The sequence below is a fragment of the Balaenoptera borealis genome (assembly GCF_965194805.1).
Source record: "Balaenoptera borealis genome assembly, chromosome: X".
NCBI classification, from domain to species: domain Eukaryota; kingdom Metazoa; phylum Chordata; class Mammalia; order Artiodactyla; family Balaenopteridae; genus Balaenoptera; species Balaenoptera borealis.
In genome coordinates, this window is record NC_138881.1 from 83,494,228 (window position 1) to 83,506,088 (window position 11,861).

An 11,861-nucleotide genomic window follows, 5' to 3' on the forward strand; every position below is an offset into this window, starting at 1 on the left:
TCAGTCCCATAATGACTATATAATGTATTGAATTTGTTTACATCACATAATCAGGCAAAGACTTGGTAGCTGATTTGATTGCCATATATTGCAATCATTGTAAAAAATAAAAACTCTTTTTTGCTCTGCCCACGCTGGTGTGCTCTAGAGATAGCCAACATACAGATTGAAAACTCATGGGGAATTGAAGTGCTTTCCAACAAAAGGCACTGTACATAGAGCCTTTCAATTTAACATCTTTACCAAGGAATTTTGTTGTCGCCTGCTATTTCCAAGGGGACTGTGCTTGAGCGAATTCTTCCATTTCTTTTATCACTCTGACTTCACTTACCAAGAAAAGTCATTTAATGCTGATTGCAAACTCTTGAACTCAGCCTGGGAGCTGCAGCATGAACTCCTCAGATCTTGGCTCCTTGTTACTTATTTACATATTCATTTGAAGTGATTTTTCAGGACTGTTTGAAAACCTCTCTCAACCTGACATCACGTAACAGCTGGGATCTAAAGCTCACCATGTTTTTGGTTCTTTTTCTCTTTGTCTTACAGATAACAGACGAGTACCTTTGGAAAGGTCACGCTCTCGCCACAATGGAGCTATCTCATCTAAGTGATTCCTGATGCCAAAGAATATGAAAATACTTCTTACGTAAACAAAATCATACATTTTGGGAAGAACAAAACATGCACTCAAGGGATGGAGAGGAAATAAGTACATTTCTGCAAAGATCAAGCTAAGCTGGATGCAATAGCGTGCATATGTAAAGCTATTGCAAGACTCCTCCCACAATTATACTAATATGAACACAATTAATTACCAGAATTATAAAACATGCGTTCCCTTTTAGTGTAAAGATGTGTATTATTTGTTACTGTGTGTGACCTGACCGTGATGATGAAAAGTGTAAGAAATTGAAGAGTTCCAAAGAAAGACTTTCAAAACCATTGTCAAAAATGTATAATATTACTCAAATTTGAAGAAGTCACCCCCCCCCCAAAAAAAAAAGAAAAGAGAAGAAAAAGAATAGAAAGAATTAGTCAGTGTCTACTTCTGATTCCTGTTATATAGAAAAGGAAAAGGCCAGTGAAAATGTACGTGTTAATGGTTTGGAAAGGCACTGATATTGCACACTCTATAAAAGAAGCCATTTTTTTGGAAACTCAGAAAAAGTACTGCTTCACCCCCCACCGCCCCGTCAAGTTACTTAGAATCTTATCTCAAGTGAAAGTTGATGGATTCATCTGCTTCGGCTGAAATTAAACTTATCATTAATCTAGAGTTTCAGCATGATATTGCAGGCACTTATCATTGCTAAAAATAAGCCAAAAAGTTTAACAGAAGCAGTTAGTTAGAGAAAGTGATTTAAACTTTATTTAAAGAGGTATTTTCTAATTATGCACATATATCTACTTTATACATATACTTTATATGGCTGTTTTTGAGAAAAACCTCACATTGTAATGTTTATGCTAGGGCTGAACCTGCAAATTCTGTTACCTTTATTCAGATTTTTAAAGGTAAATACTGCTCTCTATTCTCCATGGTTTATTTCTTCTCTCTATTGCTTCTTTCTCCCACAACCCCCTTGAAGGCAGGGAATAGAGTTCTAAGAGACCTGAGGGGAAAAAGATTCCCCTCCGCAGGAGGCAGCAGAAAACTGTCCGAAAGGTCAGTTGTTTTATCTGCCTTTCTACTCCCCTTTCCAGTTCCACCATGGTGATCTGAAGAAGAAAAAGAAATTATATGTATGTATCTGTATATATGTGTATATATTTATATCTCCTGCTACAATAATTCCACATCCCAGTGACTAAGTGAACTTCTCAATCATCATCATACTTATTTACCATATATTAACAAATTCAAATGATGCTGCCAAAACAACTCTAGGAGGAAAAAACAGGCTCTACATTTTTCTTAAATAGATGAGGGAGAAAAAGTTATACTTAACTGTCTATTATTTTTAAAAATGCATTGTAATAATGTGGTACAACTTCTCTGGACTAATCCATGCAGATGATTGTGATTATTGTAAAAGATTTCTTATATGTATATTTCTTATAAAGAAGATCCTATTTCTACTTCCTCCAAAGCACATTATAGACATTCAGAAAGAACAAGTGACTGGCTTGGCAAGTCACTCCCTGAGATAATGTAACCAAGTGACCAATAGCTCACAGTTTCCTTTTTATAGATGTACAGTGATTCAAACTGCTGCCTTTTCCTCCAGTACATTCTTACTTTTGGGTCTTATCCTTTACAAAGCTCTGAAGCTGCTACAATAGAGAAATCAAAAGCAGTAACAGGATCTGAGATTTTACAATTTTATCCTATCTATCTATCTTAAGACACACACATATGCACACACACAAACAAGTTTAAGGGACATATCAATTTCACACACTGTTTTTTTAACAATAACAACAACAACAAAGATTTAGGTTCTACTAATTTATGTAAATACTTACTTAATGTACGTATTTTTAACTTCACAAAGTCTTTTCTGAAATCTTCATGGTATGGCTTCTTTGAGTCTTTTGATAGCTTTTCAGACTGTAGGAAAATGATATTTTGAAATATTCACCCTGACTAATATTTAGGGGCATTTGCCATATTATCAGGCTGGTCAAGGTGGACATACTGATGCATATCATCACCTTTTCCAGATGTGAACTTGCCTTATTTTTTAGTTTGTGGGGAAAAAAAGTACTATTATTGATAAATTATATATTTGTATTTAGAATAATTCCACATGCATTTCACAAACATTATGAGACCGTTCAGGGTCTTTCACGAAGTTCTGATAACTCAATTAAAGGGTTTGCTTCCCAGATTTATAATGGTCCTGCTCTAGCCATTTGCAGTTTTGATTTAGATTGAAAATTATCACCAGAAAAAAGTACATAGTGACATTTTTAGTATAGAACCAAATTATACTAAAGTCTTTTGTTGGGTTTATTACTGCCACACGTGAGAAGCACCAATTTATGCAGATTTTCTTCAGAATGTTTTTTATAAGAAGTGCAAAACCCTTTAAAATGTTTACTAGTTGTATTAGTTTCCTTTGGCTGCTATAACAAATTACTACAAACTTGGTGACCTAACATATCAGAAATTTATTCTTTCATGGTTGTGGTGGCCAGATGTCCAAAATCAAGGGCCATGCTCCCTCCAGAGGCTCTAGAAGAAACTCTTCCCTTGCCTCTTCCAGCTTCGGGTAGCTATTGGCATTCTTTGGGTTATGGCCACATCTCTCTCTGCTCTGTCTTCACATCACCTTCTCCTCTGTGTATTTAATCTCCCTATGCTTCTCTCTTATAAGGACACTTTTGTTGGAATTTAGGGCCCACCTAGATAATCCAGGATAATTTCATGTGAAGACCCTAAACTTAATTACATCTGTAAGACCCTTTTTCCAAAAATGTAACATTCATAGGTTCTGGGGATTAGGATGTGGACATATCTTTTTGGAGGTGACCTTTAGCCCATGACAGTCTGCCCTCTGGACCCCCAAATTTATGTCTGTCCCATGTGCAAAGTATATTCACCCTATCCCAACATTCCCAAAAGTCTCAACCCTAAGTCTAAAATCTCATCCAAACTTCTTCAGTTCAAAAGTCCCAAATCTCACCTAGATCATCTAAATCAGCTATAGGTGAAAACCCTGGGACAAAATTCCTTTGCGTCTGTGAATCAGTGAAACAAGACATCAACAGGGCCCCTGCTTCCAGAATACAGTGGTGGGACAGGCATATGATAATAGTTATAGATATTCCTATTCCAAAAGGGAGAAAATGGAACAAACATAGAAAGTAGTCAGTCACCTGTCCTGATGATTTTCAGAATTTGGCCAAGCAGAATCCCCTTAGGTTTCAAGGCTTGACAATAATCCTCCTTGTCTCAGGGCTACACCCTTTAGGCCTGCAGCTCTGGCCTCTTGGCCCATGGATCAAGTCTCTGCCTCTGTGCCCATGGCTTGTACTTCTGCCTCTAAACCTGCAGCTCTGCCCTAGGGTTGATCTTTTCTATCGAAGGGTATCACCTCTTTGCAGCTTTATCAGCCTACTTCCTGCCTGTAAAGTTTTGGTAGTCTGACCGCCTTCTCTCATTTTGTCCTGTCTCTGTCCCTTTCAGGCCAAGCTGGAACTGTTTCTGCTGGTGTAACTTTCTCAAAAACTTCGTGGGCTCCCCATGTATATCATATTGATTTACTAGTGAGACAAGAGAGTCCTCACAGATCTTTGCCAGATAACACCACCTCTGTTCCTGGCTTCTACTGAGATGATTGAGTGGATCAGTGAGTCAATGCCTAATCTCTACAGCACTAGCCAAAGGTTATCCAGCCTTGGCTTTATCTCCAGAGCACACTATCCTAACAGTGAATTTTCATTTTAGCATTTTTTTGCAATCTGAATAGGCTCAGAATTTCCTGAATCATCAAGTGCTGGGTCCCTTCTGCTTAACAGTTCTTTCTTCAATTTATCCCTTTCCTCTTATATTTTACTCTAAGCTCAAGAAAAAACTAGGCCATACCTCCAATGCTTTGCTCTCAAATTTCCTCAGCTAAACATCCGAATTCATCACTTACAGATCTACTTTCCACACAACAGTTGGAGACAATTTGGATAAGCTTTTTGCCGCTATATAACAAGGATCACCTTTCCTCTAGTTTTCAATAAAATGTTCCTCAGTTCCTTCTGAGCCCTCTCGAGACGCGCCTTTAACATTCCTATTCTTCCCGACAGTCTGTTTAAGGCAGTCCATGCTTTTTCTATCACATACGTCAAAATTCTTCCAGCCTCTACACATGATCTAATTCCAAAGCCACTTCTACATTTTTTAGGTATTTGTTACAGCAGTCCCTGACTTCCTGGTACCAAAATCTGTAGTTTGTTGCTGTGGTTGCTGTAACAGAGTACTCCAAACATGTTCACTTAAAACAACAGGCATTCATTCTCTTACTGTTTTGGAGGCCAGAAGTGGTAAATTGAGGTATTAGCAGGGCTGTACTCCCTCTGGAGGCTCTAGGAGAAAACCTGTTCCTTGCCTCTCCCAGTTTCTTGTGACTGTCATCATTCCTCGGCTTGTGGCCAAATCTGTTTCTGCTCTGTCTTCATATCACCTTTCCCTCTGTATGTCTAGTCTACCTCTGCCCCCCGCTTATAAAGACACTTGTGAAGGCATTTAAGGCCCACTGGTTTATCCATGATAATCTCCTCATTTCAAGATCCTTAATTACATCTGTGAAGACCCTTTTCCCAACTAAGTTAACGTCACGGGTTCTGAGAATTAGGACATGGACGTATCTTTGGGGAGCCACCTTTCAGCTCACAACACTAGTCATTGCACATAAATGTACTTTTCACATTTTGAAATGCATCCTTGGTGCTCAAGCCAAATTCAAGGTTGTCGCTAAGAGCTATTGTATGCACAGGCTACTGCATGCTTTGATGTTAAATGGCTGAACAGGCTATTCTAAAATTCAGTTGATACTTTTGTTACTGTGGCCAGTTAGCTTGAAAAATTAATTGGTTCCAACTTTGAGCTCTGGTGTATCTTCTCTGCCCCTTTTATGGAGTCTTTGACCAAATGTTTTCTATGATTAATAATGTAGGTATAAAACTACCTCTGATACAGAAGCTTTCTTTACAAGTTTATTTTAGATATTGTGAATCCCTCAGCTGAAAGGAGAGGTGACAGCAAAACCTGTTTGAATGGATATTGAGGGAGATTGTGCCCATACCAAGACACACAGAAGAAGTATTTCAGTAGCAGTAGAACTGTGGATTCATGTTCTCATTTTGCCTCGGCATAAACACCTGTCTCTGCAGGACCAAGAATGACTTGCAATCTATCTGTAATGCATACTTACTTATTCAATAAAGTTAAGGTTACATTAAATGTTGTGCTGCCTATGATAATTAATACTAAGGATGGGTGAAAAGGCACAAACTGAAGAAGTATAAAGATGGAATCTAAGAACATTCTGGAAGGAGAAGCTTCAACTTAACAGAAGTACAAAAGTATTTCTATAAGGACCTGGTCAGGTGGAAATCATGGGATATATTCAAAGACATGCCCACCTGTGGGAATCATAAGATTTTTCTTTAAGTAATCTTTAGCACTTCTTGCCAGAGTAGTGGAGAGATGTTTGCACAACTTACTTAAAAGTCCAGAAAAGTCAGAAGGGTGATTTACATCCTCCAGAGAAACTGTTTCTACAGAAAAGGGTTTTTTACCGTGATTATAGAATGAAAGTAAATGGGCTTCAAATGCTCAGAGGGGTAAAAATCTGGAATTAGTCATAAAGGATTTTAGATACTTATTCTCTGGAGGGCTTTCAAAAGAATCTCTCATCATAGGTGGGCTGACTTGAAGATGGAGGGTTGGACAAGGTAATAACCAGGTCTATAAATGATATGGTCCAAAGTACCTGGCAAGACCATTGTTTCCCTTGGAATGGTTTGCTCCAGGAATCAAAAAAAATTGGCTTTTTCTCCCCCAGAGACCCAAGTAGGCAAACTCCTTTGTAGGGAGTCTGAGAACCTTAGTATCCACAACTAGGGGAATTCGAGCTTAATGCCAAGAGCTCAAAGGAAAATGGAAATCTGGAAATTGATACATATGCAATGCATGTAACATGGTGTATAGTTTTGATTTATAGTAAAAAGAAAGCTATAGCCAAAGATCCCATTTACAGACTGAATTTATTTAGATGTCTGGAGTCCCAATAGCCACAAATAAAATATTATTATAGTTAGTATCCACTGCAGGGAAAAACAACTTGCAAATTCATGAATTGTACAAATCACAACTTTGTTCCTAGTTCTTGGAGATTAGCCAGCGTTCAGACTTTAGCCATGATGACCTTATATCTTGGCTAATAGAAGTTCAGCCAGTATTTTTACCTATATTTTGGCTAAGAAGGTGCAGACAATATTTTCACCTTTTGATGTGTATGAGCAAAGCACAAGAGCTCTTATCATATTATTAGAAATATTAATAATAAACCTTCAACTTCTCTACTTCGCTAAAGGCTCCAGTGTGGCTATTCTAATCACCGAGTGCCCGTTCAGTGGACATTACTTTTCAGGACACCATTATGAATTAAACACAGCTCCTGCCTTCAGGGATCTCACAGTCTAATGGGAGATGGCACATGTACAAAAAGAACTGTAATTCAAGGTGGGAAGCACGTGATCAGTGTCGTAAGAGTGGTACAGATAAGGCCTAGGGGAGTTCAGAAAAAACAGTTGACTTAGTTTTAGAGAGGTGAGGTGAGGTGGGTATTGAGGTGGAAAGCAGGTATCAGTATAGATTTTTTGGCACTGGTGGCATTTGAAATGAAATTTAAAGGGTAAGTAGGTTTGGACATGTCAAGTTTTTATTCAGTCAAAATTTAATGAGCACCTACTGTGTGCCAACCACAATGCTAGGCTCTGAGACCACAACAGTGAACTGGACAGATGTGGGCCCTATTCTCATGGAACTTAACGTCTTTTTGAGGAGGGAGGGAAGGCATGAGCAGAAGTACAAGCTTTGATGTGCATATGCAAGGAATATGGAGCAATTCGGTTGGACTAGAACTTAAGGTTCCATGAAAGGCAGCAGTGGTTGTGTGGTTTGGGCTTGATTTTATAAATGTTGGGGAATACTGAGGGATTTTGAGGAAAGAAATGACATGGAGCACTTAAGGAAGATGGTGATGGAAGCTCTGTGTAAGACAGATGGGAGAGGTCACAGAAAGCCAACTTTGTTGGAGGCAATTGCAATAATATTTTTTTTGCAATAATACTTTTGATCATTAATGAAGGCCCGAACTAGGATAGCATCAGTGGGACAGATCCAAGTAGCATCTAAATAACTGGCAAATCAATTAGGTGTTGAGGGTGTGAGGAGAGGAAAGATTCAAATCTGACACCAAGGTTTCAGGCCTGAGTGACTGATGGGCTACTTTCAACAGAAAAAATTGAACACAAGAAGAAGAGCTCATCATTGCAGTGATGCCATGGATGTGTACAGCTGCAGCTCTGACAATTGATACGATCCTACTGTCTGTGTTGTTGAATGGCTCAAACAAACCTTGTGTACAAGTAGCATCAAGTCATGAAGACATAGAGCAGGCAGGAAAAAATGATTCCACACAAGAGCGTATTTAGTGATACTGTAGTGATTATGGTAATAAGGACCAGGGTAACCTCTCTAGGCTGTGTTCTTTTTCTTTCCTTTTCTTCTTTTCCCCTTTCTCTTTCCCTTTCCAGTCCCTTCTCTTTTGTTTTCTTCTCAATAATACTGAAAGTCAAAACACTGAATGGCTGTTCAAAGAAAGGAAAAACTGACAAAGATTGAGTGGACATTAAAATGTACTGATTCAGTTTTGGTCCCATACTGACAGGAAAGAAAGGCATTTAGATGAAGCATAATTCATGGGAAAAGCTTTAATTAGTTCATAGCTAGGACTTCTTAAGTGTCTGGTTAATATTTTAAGTCATACATTTAAGAGGTTTTTGAACAACCATTACTCTCTAAAATAACAGCAAATTCTCCTGTTTTACTGTTTTCTCAGGAATCTCTCAGACTTTCAAACTCTACTCAGGTCTATTCCCTTTATGCTAAATACCTTTCTACTCTAACAACCATAAGGCTTCCCTCCTCAGCACGTTCAACTGCTGGGTACATGTGACACTGAATGGTTTTATTTTAGCTAATATTTTTTTGTTTTGGAAGGGGACCTGGTTTCTGAATCTGCTCCATCTCCCCCCCACCCCACAAATACCTTGTGTTATTGTCCCTTTGTTTTCCTACAAAAACCTGCATATCACAATGGGAATTACATTGAACATAACCAAATCCTAAGAACTTTCTCTTTCAACAGTTTTTGGAAACCTGTGATATATAATGGCAGAGTGACCTAGACTTGCTGACAAAAATCAAGTAATGAGTATTTTACCCGGCTGAACAGCTGAACGACTGGTAACGCTTATGGTGGTGCTTGGAGGAGGGAGGGAAGGGAGATGAAAGAGGTCAGGAATAAGGCCTCCTTAGCAGAACTCAGTATAATGATAAAAATCAAAGCATCTATTAGTTGTCAATGACCTTTCAACTCTAGAGCATCTGGGATAAAAATCTGACTTGCTGTGACCTTGTATTGTGTGGTGCTTTGTACTTTCGAAAGGACTTTCACTTTTCACATCCATTATTCCATCAGCTCATTTCCTCTCAGTCTGCAAGCATCCTCAGGTCTCCTCTATCTGATTAAACAACAACAGCAACCTTCCCGTGAATCTTCTCTCCTTCAAGGCTACCACTGATCATCTAATTGCCAAATCCTACGAATTCCCCTTTATCCTCATCCTGCTTACTTTTTGCCAGTTTGGCACAAAATACACCTAGCCTTGTCTTCTCCCACCACTCAGAAAATTCTTCACTCCCATTTATTAATGGTTGTCTTCACATATTTACTAATATGTAAATATTCGCATATTTAGGGGTCACATGACCCCTAAATACAGGCAGTATCTCCAGTGTTCGTTTGTATTGTCCCCACCATCAGGGTCGTGGTAGCCATATCCATGGCTTTGACAATTTCCCATGAGCAGGTAACTGAGATCTCGCCAGAACCCCAGAACCACCCTCCCTCTGTAAAAGATAGCTCACACGCTAAACTCAGTATACTCCCAACCAAATATGTTCTTCTCCAGCAAGCTGATCCTTCTCTCCAGGTTGCCCGTGTCATTACGGGCACTACACTTCTCCCAATCTCTAAGGCTAGAAACACCAGAAGCATCTTTGTATTATTCCTTCTCCCCTAATATCCAGTCAGGCACAGAAGTTGGTCTCCCTGTTTTCGGTGTTTTAGCTCTTCAACCCGTCCTTCGCACTGCTAGAGATTGCTTCCTAAAATGCCATTCTTGATCCACTTCAAAAATTTTGATTGTTCCCCTTAATTAACAAAACTAGTACAGGCATCAAAGTTTCCAGGAGCAGACTCGAACATAACTTCCAAGCCCCTTTGCCATCCCTCCAGCCATGCTGCGCTGGATTTATCATTGGAGCCTGCCAGTGATAAACAAACATATGATTACATCCCCAAACACGTATATACATTCATGCCATTTTATGTACATGCACTTTACTCTGACTGGTATGACCTCACTGCCCAACTTCACCCTTTTTCTCCTATTAATCCTTCAAGGACCAGTGCTGCCTTTCTGAAGTCTTCCTTAATTCTCCTTTCCTCATTAAAATAAATTGTGTAATCTAGGCTCCTGTAGCAATTTGTTCATACTCCTATTATGGCCCTTATTTCATTCTGCCTTCTACTAGAGTTAGTTGTCTGTGTCCTTGACGAAAGTGTAAGTTTCTTGATGGCCATGGCTGTCTCATTCATCTCTGGGCCTTTACACAAAGCAATTGCTCAATGAATTAATGTGTAGTGTCAAGTCTCAGTGAATTAAACAAATGAAAAGGAATGTTTGGTACAGGTAATGGAAAATCATAGCTAATTTCCTCATCCAGGTGAGAACGCAGCCTTCATCATTGTCCTGGGATCTGAGGGCCTGCCTAAGGTCAGCGTTGAGGACAAGCCTCCCGAACTGTGGATGACTGGAAGTTGATTTCAGAGGAGCACTTCAGGAGCTGATGACTGATTGAAGACAAGGAGGAAGGCTTTTTCCTCCAAGGTCAAGCTTTTAACAAGTATCTGCAGTGTACACTGAGGGATTTGGCTGTACTCCAATTATGCTAATATGTTTTATGTATGGGCCTCCAGCATCCAGGAACCGCCTCCCTAAACAATTTAATAAGTGTAAATATCAAGGCAGAGTTGTAAATGTGGAACTTATTTGTAACGTACCAACCTTGTTATTATCAAATGTCATGGGATATAAGTCACGGCAGTTATGCTGCCTGCTTTTTATTACATTTATTTTACTTTTTAAAAGTGCGGTATATCCCCATAAGCTTCCCCTCTCCTGCCCTGCCTAAGGAACCTGCCCTGGCTGTGTGTTCTGGAGGGTCACAGGATTAATGAGCTCCCCCGGAGGAAAGGGTCATTGACTCCACCCACTGACACGTAGCCTCGACCTCAGGCTTCACTGCAGCTTTCCATAACTCAAGCTGTGGGACCTAGTGGGTTTCTCAATACAAGAGATTTCATGATGATATAAAATACACAACTGTTGCTTCCTCCTCCCTCCTGCCACCTGAGCATGTGTGTATGTCCCTGTCATGAAGAGGCTGGCAGTATTGCACAAAGCCTTCAAATTCTTGATTGCCAGCTTGGTGTGGTACACTCCAGAGCCACCTCTTAAGTGGTCTCTTGGCAGGTGAAAGTGAGGGGGAGTAAGCCTGATTTTTTGTTTGGTTTGGACCGGAAAAGGACCCACTACACCCAGCCCATAATTTCTATTTCCCAGTTGTCTCTTTCTCTCCCCCTCTTTTCCACTTTTCACTAAATTGCAACAACCTCTCAGAAGGGGAAGGGCAGGTGACTCTTTTACTCTATATAAATAAGCATTCTATGGCAACGGTCCTCTTTTCTTTCAAAGGAGCCCTTCTAGTCTATCTGTGGTCTTCCGCAGGCCTCCCTGGTATTAGGCAGGAAACCTGCCAGGCCGCAGGCCTGTTGGCAAGTGAATCTGTTTTTAAGGGTTTTGAAAAGTGCCACTGCTTTCAAAGTTTCCTTGAAAGCGAAGGACAAAAAACAAAAAAAGTAGTTGATCCTTGCACCCAGGAACTTCTTTAGGAGCTTTATCATCTCCCCTAATTGCTACATCCCCCCACCTTCTCAGTTTATGATCCAACAACCAGGTTAACAATAAGCTATTCATTTGTTCATCACTTATTCCACACATATCCACAG

General features: G+C 39.7%; 1 protein-coding gene across 5 annotated transcripts in view; it reads left to right on the forward strand.

The window, feature by feature from the left end:
• DIAPH2 (diaphanous related formin 2) overlaps window positions 1–5,899 on the forward strand; it is an 860,940-nt gene extending 855,041 nt beyond the window's left edge. For all 5 annotated transcript variants that reach the window (XM_082377062.1, XM_082377061.1, XM_082377060.1 and 2 more), the window contains one exon: window positions 547–5,899. In XM_082377062.1, coding sequence (XP_082233188.1) covers window positions 547–550 — 4 coding nt within the window. In that variant the 3' untranslated portion in view covers window positions 551–5,899. The remainder of the gene's footprint in view (window positions 1–546) is intronic.
• The last annotated feature ends 5,962 nt before the right edge of the window (window positions 5,900–11,861 follow it).